The 17,628-nt window shown below is 34.1% G+C and overlaps 1 protein-coding gene across 1 annotated transcript; it reads right to left on the bottom strand.

The window, feature by feature from the left end:
• Nucleotides 1-5,365: 5,365 nt before the first annotated feature.
• Nucleotides 5,366-8,473, bottom strand: LOC144568285 (endoglucanase 7-like). Its single transcript, XM_078318579.1, has 3 exons — nt 7,916-8,473; nt 6,778-6,990; nt 5,366-6,663 (listed from the first exon to the last, which is right to left on the bottom strand). The coding sequence occupies exons 1-3, from the start codon at nt 8,120-8,122 to the stop codon at nt 5,518-5,520; spliced, it is 1,566 nt and encodes a 521-aa protein (XP_078174705.1). The 5' UTR covers nt 8,123-8,473; the 3' UTR covers nt 5,366-5,517.
• Between the last annotated feature and the right edge of the window lie 9,155 nt (nt 8,474-17,628).

Here is a 17,628-nt window from a genome sequence, read left to right as displayed (position 1 = left end):
CTACCTCCCCCCGGTAGTTCCACACCCCCTTGTATAGTACCCGAAGCATGTCCGGTTCTGTTGCGAACTCAACCAAACACACATTGTGTTCCATCATGGAGAAGGTCGGGGGATCACGTACCGCCCAAGCACGTTTCATGGTGGTCGCAAACTGGTCTCCCATTACCTGTTTGGTGGTGATGATACGCGCTAGTAAGCTGAGGTCCAGATTTGCATTTGTGGAGGTATGATGTGGTAACCTCACCAAGGGAGCTTTGCATATGCTTGAATCGGAGCTTAAGGCCGCGAATTGGGCTATGAAAGCTTCATCAGTGGAGTTCATGGTTGCTGATGGGGTGGATGTGTGTGCTGTGGTTATAGATTTGAGTTTGTGTGGTATAAGGCCTGGGGCAGTGCTTGTGGGGGTATATGACTTGGTTGGTGTAGTGAGCTGTTGGTTGAGGTGAATGGGCTTTAAATGTTTTGGGTCATTTAGTTCTGGCAAGTAACTTCTTTTGGGCCTTTTGAGGCGTGCTAGGGTAAATTCCTTTTTAGGGTGAGTTGGCTTTTGATGAGTTGCCCCAGGATGGAAATATTTAATGTGCTCAGTAGCTTGGAAAACCGCATACCTGTCAGTTTGCACATAACCACTGATCACATGTGAGCCAACATAAAGGGTCCTGATTTTCAACTCCTCACATGTGACTGTAATTTCCCCTATCTTGAATGAGTACTTGTCTTGGGGTTCAGAAAGAGCATACCAGCCTTTGCTATTACCAGCCTGTGGTATCCTCACTGTGTCTTCCCAACATATCCTATTTTTGACTATAGGGGTGGGGGTATTGTTGTCATTGGCATTTTTTGGCTTTTTGGGGCAGAGGTGACAGATGGAGAAAGGTTCTTTGATTGGGTAAAGGTGCGAGAGAGAGCCGTTGTGGGGATGGTGTATGTTGGCTGGTGTTGGTGTATGCACCGGTGTTTGATGGACTGAATCAGACTCCGGTCCATCATGGACCTGATCCTGACAAGGGGTGGCAGAGTTGGAAGAAGAAGATGAGGGAGCGGGGCTCCTTTGTGCTGTGTAGAGAAGGATCTTGTCATGAGCTGCTATTAACGAGGATCGACTCTCCTCATCGCCCCCAGGTTCATATCTAGCCTCCGGCGGCGGATCCCCAAGATATTCCCAACCCACAATCTCAATATAACATTCTTTCCATAGTGAGCTGTACGGTAAAATGGTGGAGTATGGGATGCGTTTTGGGTCAATACAGGTAAGGCTAGCGTTCAGTTCAGTACATTCATCTCCCCACAAGTTCTCCTCATTGATATGCATAGTTTGACCAAATTGTGCTATAACCATATCAATAAAGAAAGGATTCAAAAATTCTGGAGGGAAGTGAGTGATTTTGATGAGTACCTTAAAGAGGTCCGGCTGATTGTTAGCTTGTTTAGCCATATCCCATGGTTCCATTCGCCAACCTGATTCGTGACACCATGCCTCTCCTTCCGCTATTACCTGTTCTCTATTCATTCCAGGCGAGAGCTGAACACGGTAAGTATCAGTAGAGTGTCTTCTTTGAGTGTAAGCTTCTGGGGGTCCCCCATGTTTACTAGCTAGATAAGCTTGAACCTCACAGATACAACCTACTCCATTACAGTTCCAATCGGTTGCTCTTACGGAGATTGTTTTTCTGAGACCCTCAGCCAGATATTCATACACCCCGTTTGTTGGAAGATACACACAACCTTTCATGATTTGCCTACTCAACATTGGGAAGTTACCTTCCATTTCCATTTTTGTGAAAAAAGAATCTCTCAGAAGTCTAGATAGGTACTCAGGTGTGTGAGAAAGAATTAGGTGAAAGGAGATATTTTCAGTTCAGAAAATAGTACCGGTTAAGAAAGGGAATTGATTTTAAGAAATATTTTCAGTTCAGAAAGCAAATTCATTCAGTCAATTTCTCAAACAGTTGGTGAGCAGCATTTGTAAAAAGGTGAAAGCTAGATGCAAAACGTTTTGAGCTTGCAGAGAGGAAATTTTCAGAATAAATGGTAGAGAGAAGTGGTTGGATGCAGTAAATGGGAAGCTATTGCATTAATGGAGAAGTTGGAATCATGGTTTCAGTGGGGAATCATTCTTGTATTCTGAATTTAACTTTCTGGAGTATGTATATCTTAGATATCAGACTGGGTATGATACTCCCAATCGGGTCAAAGATATAGAGGACCTGTTTTGAGATGTGTGTCCGACTGAACATGACGACTCAAATCTCCTTGTATCCATCACGTATTGCATTGGATTTGAATTAAAAAAAAAAAAAAAATTAAGAGGTCACTTACAAAAAAAAAATACCAGTGATTCTAGACAAATGTTATAAATAGTATTTTTTTTTTTAATTGGAGGATCAAATGTCTTTATTTTTTGTGTCTCCATCATGCCTCCATTTTTAAAAACTTAAATAACTCAAAGTTTAAAAACTTAAACGTCAAAATAAAACCGTTAGATGTGATCTATGTTATTTTCTCTATGTGTCCATAAAAAATTATCACATTTTGATTTTGCTTTTATATAATCAATAAGTTAAAAAAATCAACGTCTAGAAATTATCCACATTAGTATACATTTTTACAAGCTCAGGATGACAACTAAAACAAAGTTGAAATGCCATAATTTTTTACACGTGCATAGATAAAATGATGTAGTTCATATCCAACGGTTTTATTTTGAATTTTAAGATTTAAATTTTGAGTTATTAAAGTTTTTTAAAATAGAGGCACAAAAAATGAAAGCATTTGAACCCTCCTCTTTTTTAAATTTGAGTTTTTCGTAATTTCATTCATTTTTCGAGACATTTGATTTATCATAAAAGCAGAAGAAAAAAGTGGAGAAAATATCGTAATGCTTTCGATCAAGTGATGTTTCTTTTAATGTAATACATTTCAGTGCATATTTGAATAAAGTTTCAATTAAGTGTGGCACGTAAAAAGAGAGGATGAAGAACTGTGGTTGTGGAAGAACTTATCTTTGCATGGTCTATATATTCGTCGTCTCTTTTTGTTTGGATCAAATGGAGAAGGCGAGAAGCATGTTGAGGCAATAACGGCACTGTTACTCTGTTAGCACCTAGCACCCAAATAAACCAATGAATTCGTATCCTCTGAGATATCTCAAACTTTGCGTGACTTTATGAAAAATTCCAACCGTTTAAATACGCTCTACACGAATCTCAAAGCACACATAATACTGATCCCCTACATCACCCCGAATAGGCACCGGACACGTCGGTCACGCAAAAGTTGAGATATCTCAGAGGATACGCACGCATAAACCAATTCGGAGATTTGGTGTGAGGCGATTTGACGCAGTCACGCAGATAAGAGATTTATAGGTAGAACCTGAAAAAAAAAAAAAAAAAAAAAGTGTTCCCGTATATCGTAATCATCTGAAGTCGTATCTATTATTTTATGTAGATAGGATCGTTGGGCCCTTTTTCTTTTTTTCTTTCGGACTTGCTAATTTATAGACTATAGAAAAAAACAAGTAGGGTTAAAAACTTAAAATGTCATGCCATGTTCTTTTCGTATTCTATTTTTTTTAAATAGTGATTTTATACTTATTTAAAACAAAGTAAAAATATATATATAAAAATTTAGTCTTCAAAATATATTTGAATATGGATATCACATTGAGTTCAAATCGGATTTTTAGACTTTAAAAATAAAGATAAGAATGTGATGCATAATTATGGCACAAACATAACGGACCATATTAACCTTATTAAAAAAATAGTATTAGAACTTTCTATCACTTTTCTTTTATACTTATTAAGTTATTATATATAAGTCGAGTAGAACTAAGGTGTTGTTAAGTTTACTAAGTTCTTTTTTTGAAATGCACTCTAAAACTTATTGAATTGACTTCAAACGACGAATCCGAACAGTTAAAACTCATCTACCTTACGAGTAATGCGTCGACATGCGGAAATTTTAAAATTTGAAATTAATTTTGTATATAGTCAAGTGGTAAAAAATATTCAAAAAAATGAATGCATTAAAATTAGTTTCTAGACCTTTTAATTTGACCACTTGATTCTATAAAAAAATTAATTCAAATTTTTTAAATTTTTGCATGTAGACGCATCACTCTTTAAGATAGATGGGTTTCAACGATTCAAATTCATCATTTGAAACTAATATGATATGTTTTACAATTGAGTTCACAAAAGAGTTTGGTGAACATAAGAACAACCTAGTTTTTCTCTATATGTCGTTTAATTTGTATCAAAATATGTATATCATTACCATATTAGCTGGATGCTTAAAATTAATCATTTTTTAATTAAAAACATTAATAGCGGAGTTTTGGTTGTTTGTATTAAAAACATTGATCATTTTTCAAAAAAAAAATGATCTGTTTTTAGCACTTTTAGATTGACCGACTAGACAATATATACATAAATTATTGCCTATTAGGGATATAGTTTAGAACTATTTTTATGTACTTTTTATTCTTTTTTATTCTCGAAGTCTTCGTCACATAAAAAACCTCTAGTTTTTTTTATTACTTTGTTTTGCATGGTTTATGAAAAACAATTTGCTCTTGTTCCCTTGTTTGCGTAATATTCCCCTGTTTCTCTAAGCATTGATCATTACCGCCGATTCCCATTAGAAAAATAAACCCAAAATAATTAAATCCCTTAGATACGCGGATATTCTCTTTTTAATAATTTAATAAACTGGCCGCGTCAATCTCTGAAAATTACCCGTTTCTTCGAGCTTTTCCATTGGTAAATTGAAAGAGTAGAAGAAAGAATGAGAGTTGGAGTTGTTTAGAGTATTAGGGTAGGGGTATTAGGGTAATTCCATCTGGCGTCATCGTCCTTCTCTACATCAGCCTCAGATGAGTCAGATCTCGGTGCTAATTGTGATTAAGAAATATGAACCAAAATGAAACCCTTCCTTCTAGAGCGACAGATAATCTATTTACGGGCTTTCGATTTGTAAAGGGCCCAAGTGTAATATTCAAAGACTCCAAATCCCATAGCCTATTATTTATTATAGGCCCAAGTTTTATTACCCAATAAAGGAATCACAGTCGTGTTCAGTTGCTAATGGTTCGGAATATGAGATAAGATAGGTTTAGCAGGTACCAAATGCAAGCTACAAATTTATTCTATTTCGATGCAAGTAGTTAGGTTAAAAAATATAATTTTGTAAATAGGTGATTGATACGAGATGATTGGGCCGGTCGGTTATTAACAAGTAGTAAAATAAAGTAAAACAATTCTCATCCTATCCTAGATCATGTTCATATGATCTCGTGCAGTAAGTTCTAGCACCTATGAACACAATCTCCTTTTAAATGATGTACAAGGAGGTGAGCAAATGAACTTGATTCAATTATATGATTTATTGAACTCTGTGTATATTTGACAGCTTTCCGGCGTATAGATACAAAGGTTATAAAAAAATAAACTAATCATGGAAAAATTTAAAAAGAAAAACAAAACCTATATCCTCTATTTGTATTTACAATTCCTATGAAGACTGAGAGCCTGGATTTGATGATTGTTGATCATTTTCTTGTTCCGGTACCATTTCTTGTTCAGGTACCAGTAGGCTGTTCAATTTGGCAAAAACTCCTACCATAGGAGCCGTGTTGTAGGTGCATGCCTCCGTCTGCATGAAGTTTCCTCGGTGGTCCCGGAATCTATCTCGGCGATCGGGCCCGCCAACGATAGCTCCCACCAGCACATTCGGGTTGGGCTTTGATCGGCCAAACCAATCATCGTAACCCTGTGTGCAACCGATGAAGCCATCGCTTTTCTTGAATGACACTATGGACGCGGCCCGGTGATGCACTCTTTTAGGAAACTTTTGTCCATACCCCACCAAGTAACTTGTGCGCATCGGGTTGGATCCCAATATGTAGTCGGTCTGTGATTTGGCAAATTTGAAAACCTCATCGGGCTGCACAGGCCCATCAGGACACACAAGCTCTTGGTCAGCCTCAGCTAGGTATTCGGAGTAGGTCATGAGTAGGAAGGCGGCACCAGTGACATGTTGCATGTTGTTCCACTGACGGACAAAGAGCATGCCTTTGCGGGTTCTCTCGAGGTTGTTGCCAGCGTTCTTGCCAAGGCATGCACATATGTAGTGCTCGGCTTTGGCTTTGTATTGCTGCAGAGTGCGCTCGTGACGAGGTGCATAGTTTCCTTCTAACAAAAGCTTGGCAGCTAAAATCTGGACACCCGCATACTTGACGTCCCAGCTAAACTCCATCATGGCCCAGCCAGTGCCTCCGAAACACTCTGCGTTCTCCACCACATAGTCTAAATATTCCTCCTGCCCGGTGGCCCGGTGCAGCCATAGCGCGGCCCAAAGTAGCTCATCCTTGTAGCCGCTGACGGAACCATAGTAGCTCTTCACAGCCTCTATGCTACTATCATAGCTCCCCCTGTACTTGTCGGCAAACTCGAACAAGTCTTGTGCATGGTTCAGTAGCAGATGGGAGTAGTGCGGGTTTGTTTTTCTGAACACCATGGATGCAGCGGCCATTGCTGCAGCTGTTTCGCCGGCCAGGTCAGAGCCGGGCTTGTTCTTATCGATTTTGTAGGCCTGGCGAGGCGTCGTCATGTCCTCCGGCCGTTGCCAGCAGTAGTGGTCTGTGTCACCATCCCCCACCTACACGTATCATTGGATTAAATTTCATTTCATTTCATTTCATTTCATTTCATTTCATTTCATGGAAATGAATTGGTTAATGGGAAAGAAAGAAAAACAAGTAGTAATTAGTACCTCGGCCCAGAGGACATTGGGTTCGGTATGGGCCTTGACGAAATAGTCGGTGCCCCATTTGATTGCCTCAAGCGCGTACTGGAGCTCTCCAGCGGCTTCCATCTCCTGCCCGAATTCTATGGCGCTCCATGATAGCATTGTGACCGTAAAAGCCATGGGCAGCCCGAATTTAACATGGTCTCCTGCATCATAGTACCCTCCCACCAAATCCACCTAAACGAATATTTGAATGAAATGCCAATTAATTTTTATCAATAACAAGTTAACTTACGACCAAACCAATTGTTTGATTTGATTGATTTATTCAAACCAAATTACCAAACCAACCTAATTTTCTTTTTGCTTATTCTGATGGTACACTCCAACAAACTAAGCCTAGCTTGTAATAAATTGATTGGCAACCCGCAACCGTACCTATATATTCTCATTTTGATTTTATTTTAATTAATTATGCCTTTTTCTGTCATTCTAGGTACTAAATTAATTATCATTTAAGAAATAATATATATATATATTTCTGACCACGTCATCTTACGTGGGTGACCCGTTTACTCTTTATTCCTCTTTTTTGGAAGAAAGTATGTATGTACGTAGGGAAATAAATCTGCTACGATCCTAAGGGATTGTAGGGTCCTACGATTTCAAATCCAACCTTTCATTTTATAAGTATTATGAATCTCCATAAAAGTTGTTTTTTATGCACGAATCTTAAAACAAATAAAAGGTTGGATTTGGAATCGTAGGACCCTACAATCTCTTTGAGGATCGTAGCAGATTTATTTCCTGTACGTAGATGATCATTTCAACCAACCCCACATATATTGTATTTTCCATGTGAACCACTGCATTTATTAAACTTTTTGAAAAGTTCAAAGTTCATGGAGCAAACAAATTTGATTGTGGACTTTTCCTAACTCCGCATTCACACTCTTAATTAATACAATTCAATATCAAAATTCAAAACTTGACCAAACAACTCCATGATTTATTGATTTATACCAATTACTTTCTTACATTTGCAATAAATATAATCAGGTATATCTATATATATAAAATGTTTACCAAATTTGATGATATATATATATATATATATATATATACATATACATAATTAATATATAGTTAAGTAAATACTAACCCCTTGTTCGAGCCCGTCAGTGAGGCCGGAGTGACCGCGCCATGTCACACGTTGGTTGTACGGCAAGCGACCGGAGCGTTGCGCCTCAAAGTAGAGCAAGCTCTTGTGCAAAGCATCACCGTATTCATGCTCCAGGGCTACGCAACTCCAACTGAATATGCCCAATACCATCACCAACACAACATATACCTTTCCTTTCATCTCCATTTTCCAAAATATTTAGCACCTTAATTCCTTGATACTTGCCGTTGTTGCCAGCACATATATGTCTATCTATCTCGCAAATTAATATTTCGTGTAATAATTAATAGATCTGTTTTCTCTTCAGCTAGTGCTATATACGCCGATGTTCTCCGACTTCTTCCAATGACCTCTCTCTCTGAGGATGATTTATATTTGCAAGAGAAAGGAGGCCAAGAGGGAGGCTAAGTGAGGTTGCAAATAAGTGTACGTACACGCGCTGTGGTTTTGGTTTTGCTGTTCTTTTTCCAATGACTCTCTTATGAGAGAGAGAAGAGAGAGGTTTGAATTGAAAGGAAGAGGGAGGTCAGCGTATATAATGGATGTTTTGGGAAGTACTATTCAAGGAGGAAGGGGAAATGAAAAATATGAAATATTATACGGGGAAAAGGAAATGGAGATGGAGAGGTGAGACTGAAGACGGTATCTATCAGGGTCGCTGGGTTGGTGACTTGGTCTTGTATGGTGAGAAAAAAGAACCTCTCTCAAGCGGTATAATAATCATAAAAATATAACAAATCCCTTGCGTCGAGTATGATGCACCACATCTTGTAACAAGTCGCTGCCATGTATTCAGCCCACCTTTTATTCACAGCCCACCATCTGTCAGTGACATGTTGCATAGAATGATATAATTATATATGCATCAGGAAATCTAGACTGGGGCACACATATGTATAATTTATAAAGATATTGACCAGGAGATGTTTCTTGGATGGTGATGCTCCCTTGTAGAGTTCTAGGGTCTTTTTCCTTTTTTTTTGTGTGTGTACATATTTTGAGCACGAGTCATGCAAGGGCTTATTTTTTGTTTCTTGGTGGGGCTTTCGTTCAACTATTTTTAGACTATGCTCATTTTGCAATTATTTAATTTTATGGAAGCCTTCTTTGACTGACAACTTCCTCTCGCGTGTTTACATATTAATTGGATTTGGAGCGACAAAATGTGCCTAATTAGTTTTGACCGTGTTACTCATTGTTGTGGAGCTTATGCATGCTTGAATCATTAAATAATACCATTGGTATTGAATATTCAAAATTTTAATTCTCAGTTGCGTTTGTTAGGCAACCAAATAATATGAGAAAAGAGGAGAGGACAATTAACTAAAAAAATATCTTTAATGCAAAAGGTTGCATATTCAATATTAAACAATAAATTAATGATTTTATATACGAAGAAGGTTATCATCATTTCCTTAATTTGCTTAAGAGATTATTTGAGAAATTAAGAGAACATATAAGAAAATCAGAATCAAATATAAATGACCCAAATACATTTTGGTATTGTCTGACACCAATAAGATTCTCAAACAAGTCAAATAGATTTAAGTTTTGAGTGCTTTAGCTTAAGAGAATGAAATTCCTCTAATTTAATTTATGAATACATGAAAACTAAACAATCAGATCTCTAAAATTGTATCACAATAAATACTTTTGTGCATGTGCTAGTATTCTCCCATGTTAATTTGTTGCTTTAGTGGGTGAAGAGGAGCAGGTATTACTATTGCATATAAAATTGCAATTATTTGGACCATGGATAGCTAGGAAAAGAAAGGGAGTTCTATGGAAGAAAATTTTATGTATACATGTATCTATTTATAGAGTGAGTCTATGGTACTATGCATATTACGATTTGTTACTGTGTTATGGCTCTATATTTGAGTTTTCAAATCCTAATGGTCGATCCGAACCATTCATCTTGTTCTCCATATTAATATGTGTTTGGAGACCAAATTTTACATTTTTTGAAATTTTTTTACTATTTTTTTAGATTTATTGAAAATCACTGTTTTTGGATGGTCCAGAATTTTCAGATCAAGTGATTTTCTAAATATCTAAAAAAATAGTAAATTTTTTTTCAAAAAATATAAAATTTGGTCTCCAAATACATATTAATATGAAGAACAAGATGAACGGTTCGGATCGACTGTTAGAATTTGAAAACTCGAATATAGAGCCGTAGCACGGTAACAACCCGTGATATGCATAGTACCATAGACTCACTCCTATCTATATACAGAGAGAATAATTAAGGCTGTGGTATTATGCATAGTATCGATCAATAAGTCAGTGTTATGGTTCTAAATTTTGATTTAAAAAATTTATACAGTTCATTCAATTCGATCTACATATCTAAATTTTATAGGAAATTAAACTTTACATTTATTGCAAATTTTTACAAACTTTTTTATAATATTTTAGATAGAAAGAAAAGTACTTTTGTTAGACGAATTAGAACATTTGAAATTGTTGATTTCTCCCTAGCTAGACTTGAGGAAAACAATTTGAGCCTCTAAGAGTTGTAAGTGTTTTAGGTGTGCAATTAGTAAAGCAACGTGATTAGTGAGCATGATATTACCAACTAATGTGTGATAATGAGCTAAAAAAAGGTCTGATGGAAATGCATGAACCACCAACGAAAGAGATTTCATTGCATAATTTAAGCAACTTTAATTGATTAAAGTACTACCTGTAGTTAGCAAACTGATATGTCAACCGTTAGATGCACTATTCAATCGCTGACATGATCTCACATTCTCACCACAAGAAAAATCTGCATAAAATGTCTGTTATCTTTCTTAATTACTTTAAAACCTTCAGATTTGGAGTATATATGGTTTTTTCTTGAATTTTGTTTTCATTTTACCGAATAAAAAAATTAAAGGACCACAAAAAAAGAGCATTCAAACATTTCTTCAGGAAATTAGCCAAGTCACTGTTCCTTCTTAATTGGTTTTCTGCAGAAGGTTTAGATAGCAAGTTATCTACTTCAAGAAAAATAAATTAAAAAACAAAACAAAGAAACCTCTCAGCAATCTCAGTTCTCATATTTTCTTGCTCCAGCTACCATGACTGGGCTTCTGACCGTGATATGGCCAATTCAACATCTGATAATTTCATTGATTTGGACATTGCTTTTTCTTTTCTTTTTTAAAAAGAACATAATAATCTTGGCTAAAATCCAATTTTTAATCTAGCGGCTAAGGCAATATCTCTTTTGTGTAAGAATTAAGTTGAATCCAACTAAAGAATATTTTGTGAATATTTAAAGTTAGGAGGTATATATTAATATATAGACCTTATTTTTATTTGCAAAAAGAAAGAAAGAAACTATGAGCATGGCTTTTGATCTTTCTTCCCTGTGATCTTATGTCATTGCCTTGCTTAACTGAATTGATTGTGATCTGAGTGATGGCTCCCTTCCATCAAGGAAGAAAATTAAACAAATTAAAGAAATGCATTCATTTATTGTACAAAACTATGTGTCACATTTCTGTCCTCCAGTGAAATAAAAAAAAAAAAGTCCAAGAAAATAGGCACACCATCGATCTGGAATCAAATTAATATATATTTTTTTTTTTGGCTTTAATCAATTACAATTGAGCGGGCTTAAAATTTTAGCTTATTGCACTAGTACATAAACGCAAAGCATACACTGCATATTATACACGTTTGCTTAAAATTTCTACTAAATCCGTCTTCAAAGCAAAAAAAACATTGTTCCAAATATTTGCTCCGAAAATCTGATCAAAATGTACATGATTTACTATTTACAACTGTGTATAAATGTGTTCCAACATTCATACACTGCATATTATACACGTTTGCTCAAAATTTCCACTAAATCGATCCATCTTCAAAGCAAAAAAAAAAAAAACCAACAACAACATTGTTCCAAATATTTGCTCCGAAAATATGATCAAATTGTACACGGTTTACTACTTACAACCGTGTATAAATGTATTCTAATATTCATACACGATTGTAAACAGTAAAACCATGTACAAGTTGACCAAATTATACACTGTTTCTTTATTAAAAACCGTGTATGAATGTTGGAGGGCGTTTTCGAAGATTATGGAGCATATTTTCGGACGGCATGTTATGATGCTCCAACAATTCTATATGGTTTTACTTTATAATCTGTGCGTGATGAAAGAAATACAAATTTTTTTACATCATTGATCCGTGTCTTTCTGTTATAATGTATCTCTCTCTATTTTTTCTAAATTATATCTTCTCTGTAGACAATACATTGTCGTTCTCTAAGTCAAGTAAATCTACACATATGAGGTTAGGGCGAGAGATAAGGCAAAAGAGACGATATATTCACCAAAAAGATAATTTCCGACGACGAAACTTCAAATGGCCATAAAACGATGCTCAAGTGTTCAATTTCAGTAAATTACCACTTTTCGAAAAGCTAGCGAGAAGATGCATGTGTTTATGACCGCTGCATTGTTTCCGAAATTCATAATTGCAAAAAAAAACAAAGGGAAGAGCCTCAAAACTTGAGTTGAAATTTCTGATTAAGTTTTTCATTTCTATTTTTCGATATTTTTGTCATTTACCATATCTCTTAGACATTGTTCATGTAAATATATGAAGTCTCAAATCTAGAGTTTTTTTTGTTATATTTTCATATATTTTTTTAGTTATAATGTTATTCCTGTAACTATTTATATGTGATGTAATTGTAATTGTTGTTTATATTTTTATAAATGTAGTGTTGTAGTGTTGTAGTGTTGTAATTTTTATATTCAAAATTTAGTTGAATATATTTGTAATTTAGATCTAGGGTTTATTTTGGATCCGATAGAGTTTGATTTGAATTCAGATTTAGGATTTGATGTGATTTTTTGTTTAAAAATAATTCTTGAATTATACACAATTTTTTTTAAAAATCACCAATTTTTTTCACCAAAAGTTATCATACACGTTTTTTAAAGTAAATCTGTGTAAAAAAAAAAAACATCCTATACGGTTTTTAATAAAAAAAACTATATAGGATTATTGTTTTTGCACACAGTTCAAAAAACATGTAAAATTTAGCGATATAGTGTACATGACTTCCATAGACACGGTTCGAAAACCATGTAGAAGCCCATTTTTTTTATTGTGATTAGTAGGTTACTTATTCCTACAGAGAGGAGTTACTACTTTTTATTATCTCCGACTTTTAATGCATATTAATTTGGAGATACAAATTAAGGCAGCTGAAGAACCGATCATATTCATTTTGTCCCATGTTTGGCAGCTGCATACCAAAGGTAAACAAGCCGGTCGTCAATGGGGGCCGATCACCCAACCAGCCCAAGAAGATCGCGTTTTTTGTACTAGTGTTGTGTTTCTTTCTTTTGTTTTTATTTTTTGTTGGGGTGGGGGAGGGGCACTAATTTGGACGGATAGAAATTTAGGCTACTGCTTGTAATTAAGCACCGAATAAGTATCCATTGATTCCCTTAATTCACTATCTAGACTTAATTTGTATCAGTCAATTCCCTTAAACCTCCACTCGAGCTTTTCACACTCATATAAATAATGCTAATTAATGTATTAATATTAGCATATCGACCGTTGCTTTACTTCTATTTAATTTGTAAAATTATCATGTTTTGATATGCAAATATTGATTTTATTATTATTTTTTTTATGGTCATCTTTGAAAAATTATAAAAATACTAAATTTAATTTGGCGTGAGTCCATTTTTATGTAATCAAAATTTTTTTTGTCAGATAACGCCCGTAGGTTTTCTTTTTATGTAATCAAATTGATGATCATGAGTTTCACATACAATCTTTCATATGAAAGGCATTGCCTTAATCAGTTGTTCTAAACATGATTTCCCTGAAAAAGATATTTGAAAAGTAACTAGATTTTTTTTTTCTTTTAAATATGAAAAGGACGGGGGTTCAAATGCCTCCATTCATTTTGTGCCTCCATCATGTCTCTATTTTTTAAAACTTTAATAACTCGAAATTTAAATCTTAAAATTCAAAATAAAACTATTGAATATGAACTACATTATTTTATTTATGCACATGTAAAAAATTATGACATTTCCACTTTGTTTTGGTTGTCATTTTGAACTTGTAAAAATGCATACTAATGTTAATAATTTCTAGACATTAATTTTTCAACTTATTGATTCATATAAAAGCAAAAGCAAAATATAATATTTTTTTATGATCACATAGAGAAAATAACATAGATCACATCTAACGATTTTATTTTAACTAGATTTTTATCACTTAATAAAATATATGATGTAACATGTCAAACCACAAATAATTTGTCATCGCCATTCATACATATTATTTTTGGCCCATTGTATGCGGTTAACAATATTTGCCTTCAGGAAATAAAAACAATAATGATAGACAATCCCTTCAGTACACTTAAAGGTTTTTTTTTAGATGGTTCATATTTATTTCATTGGATGATTATACTGCACTGTTGAAGCTTTTTAAAATGAAATGACAAAGATATAAATTATTTTTTATTATAATATAAATTTATTTGTGAATATTTTTATTTTACTGAAAGTTACCAATAGTGGTGTCAGCCAACGGGTACGATACAGATCAAGTGAAATTATTTTTATACCCATACCTGTCATGATAACGGAAAAAATAATTATCCTTACCGTACTTGATAAGCTAACAAAATAAAATTATCCTTACCCGTCTTTCGAAATACAAATAAAAATGTGTCATTGACATCTCAATTCGTGCTTTTGATAAAATACTTTTAAAAACAAGACAAAAAATTAATAATGAATACAACTAATTTATATTATGAAAATTTAATAAAGTACAAAACTTTATTTTATCCTGTATCATCTTCATACAAATATATATTTATGTATATAATTTATTTTTATAAATTATCTTATAGGATAATGGGTAAGAAATGATCTTTACCTGCACCCTTACTCGTTATATATGTTAACAAAAACATTATGAAATTTTGTACTTTACCAAATTTTGTAATATACATTAGTTGTATTCATTATTAATTTTTTGTCTTGTTTTTAAAAATATTTACAAATTAAGATGTCAATAGTATATTTTTATTTGTATTTCAAATTTTTATCTTTATACATCTTTTCGAATACGATACAGATCGTGGAAACGGATAAAAAGTGTCCTTGACACCTTAGTAATTACAAACTACTTTTGAAAGCAAAATAAATGTTTTAGTTACACTTAATTGATTGGATGATCAAAATTAATTACTGAATCATCTTTTATAAATGTGTTGTGCGGGAGCACACTATCCATAAATAAAGTAAACCGTACATAGGTTATACTTAATCCCAAATAGCAACAAAAAAAAATCAGTAGGCTAGGTACCCTATTAAGGCAAATGCTAATCATTAAGGAGTATAATTAAAAGAGATAATGTATGTGTTTGAAGTGGTTAATTAGTGGCTGGTGGAGAGCGAGGGAATCAATCAATATATCCTTCCAGTTGGAACGCGTTAGAGGTTTGAAAAACGCTTGGAATGAAGTACATTGAAAAAATTAAGCAAAACACGGAGACACCACCTAAAGTCTTGGAGCTATTCGATCACCCAATTTCTTTGTATTATTAAAGTTGTTTTCCATATTATGTTATTGTTATGTACAGTAGTTGCTAATAATACCAAATTGGAACTTTCGGAGTATGTATGGTCCAGACCTGGATTAGGCTGCTAATTTGTTTTCTTCCTGTGTTTTGACCGGCTGCTCCCGGTCAAACGGTGATTAATTGTATAGCGTGTGGGGCAATCGGGACCACTGCGCAGCCGGTGCCACCGACACCTTTGTTTATATAAGAGATTGATCTGAATTTGATATTTTCTTGGACACAAGATATATATTTTATGGAAAATTTCTGGTGTGCCCATTCAAATTTTTAAAATAGCTAATTTATCTATCAAAACAACATAATATTCAATATCTCCAAGACTTACTTCATATTATTTCTTCTATCCTCTTATATCTATTTAACTCTTTATTTAATTACTTTAAATATTATTTTGACCAATATACCCTTCTCTTTCAACAGAGTTCCATTTTTATTTTGGTAAAATTATCCACGCACCTATAACTTTCATGTGCCAGGTCAGCATGCGTGGCCAAAATAATTTAATAAGGTATGGACAAAATAATTTAATTTGAACCTGATCGGTTTGCATGCGTGGCCAATTTTTAAGGAATTGGAGAGGAAATTGAATACCCGTATAGTCCTTTATATTTTCAAAATAAAATGTAAATTTGTTGAGAGAGAAGGGTATATTTGTCAAAATAATATTTAAAATAATTAAACAATTAGTTAAATAGATGAAAGGGGATAGAATAAATTATATAAAGTTTGTATGGGAATATTAGATATTTTGCAGTTTTGATGGAAAAATTGGTTATTTTAAAAGTTTATATGGGCACAACATAAATTTTCCCTATATTTTAAATAGCAACGATGATGTCGTACGTGTTTCATTGACATGTACAACGATGTCAATTTTTATATATTCTTTTGATAGAAAAATGATGAAGTGGTTTAAGCGGAGCAAATATAAAACTTGGGTGACGTGAGAGAGACGTAATATTCTCGTAATATTCTCGCAATTCACAAAGTTTGAAAATTAACCTAAGAAAATACTACTTATATATATAGGAATATGCTAGCATGCTATGCATGGCATAGAGCCCCTCCATGCAACGGCTCGGATTTCGAGTTTTCAAAATCCTAACGGTCTATCTGAACCGTTCATCTTGTTCTCCATATTAATATGTGTTTGGAGACCAAATTTTACATTTTTTGAAATTTTTTTACTATTTCTTTATATTTATTAAAAATCGCTGTTTTCAGCAAATCTAGACCATAAAAAAACAGCGATTTTCAATAAATCTAAAGAAATAGTAAAAAAATTCCAAAAAATGTAAAATTTGGTCTCCAAACACATATTAATATGGAGAACAAGATGAACGGTTCGGATCGACCGTTAGGATTTTGAAAACTCGAAATCCGAGCCATTGCATGGAGGGACTCTATGCTATGCATAGCATGCTAGCATATTCATATATAGAGATGGGCTATGGTGCATTGCAATGCATAGGCCATGGTGTGCATTGGACCATAAATCACCGATTCAAAGTCCAAATGACCGATCCAAACCGTTCATCTTGTTCTCCATATTAATATCTTGGAGACCAAATTTTATATTTTTTGGAATTTTTTTACTATTTATTAAGCCACTTTGAAAATCGCTGATCCAACGGTGACTGTTTGGAACAGTAAAATCAGAAGCCACCGTTGGATCAACGATTTTCAAAGTGGCTTAATAAATAGTAAAAAAATTCCAAAAAATATAAAATTTGGTCTCCAAGCACATATTAATATGGAGAACAAGATGAACGGTTTGGATCGGTCATTTGGACTTTGAATCAGTGATCTATGGTCCAATGCACACCATGGCCTATGCATTGCAATGCACCATAGCCCATCTCTTCATATATATATATATATATATATAGAGAGAGAGAGAGAGAGAGTTGGGCTATGGTGCATTGCAATGTATAGCCTCTTTTGTACATTAGACTATAAATTACCGAATTCAAAGTCCAAATAATCGATCCAAACCGTTCATCTTATTCTCCATATTAATATGTATTTGGAGACCAAATTTTACATTTTTTGAATTTTT

The sequence above is a fragment of the Carex rostrata genome, chromosome 17 (assembly GCF_964058835.1).
Source record: "Carex rostrata chromosome 17, lpCarRost1.2, whole genome shotgun sequence".
NCBI lineage: Eukaryota > Viridiplantae > Streptophyta > Magnoliopsida > Poales > Cyperaceae > Carex > Carex rostrata.
The sequence above is the reverse complement of the archived record's forward strand: the minus strand, read 5'-3'. Positions and strand labels throughout refer to the sequence as shown.

Bases quoted from the DNA above. Each gene is read 5' to 3' on its own strand.
- LOC144568285 (XM_078318579.1), bottom strand. From the start codon at position 8,122: ATGGAGATGAAAGGAAAGGTATATGTTGTGTTGGTGATGGTATTGGGC. The intron at 6,991-7,915 runs GTTAGTATTTAC...ATATTCGTTTAG, and splicing joins CTGACGGGCTCGAACAAGGG to GTGGATTTGGTGGGAGGGTA. The intron at 6,664-6,777 runs GTACTAATTACT...TGATACGTGTAG, and splicing joins CCAATGTCCTCTGGGCCGAG to GTGGGGGATGGTGACACAGA.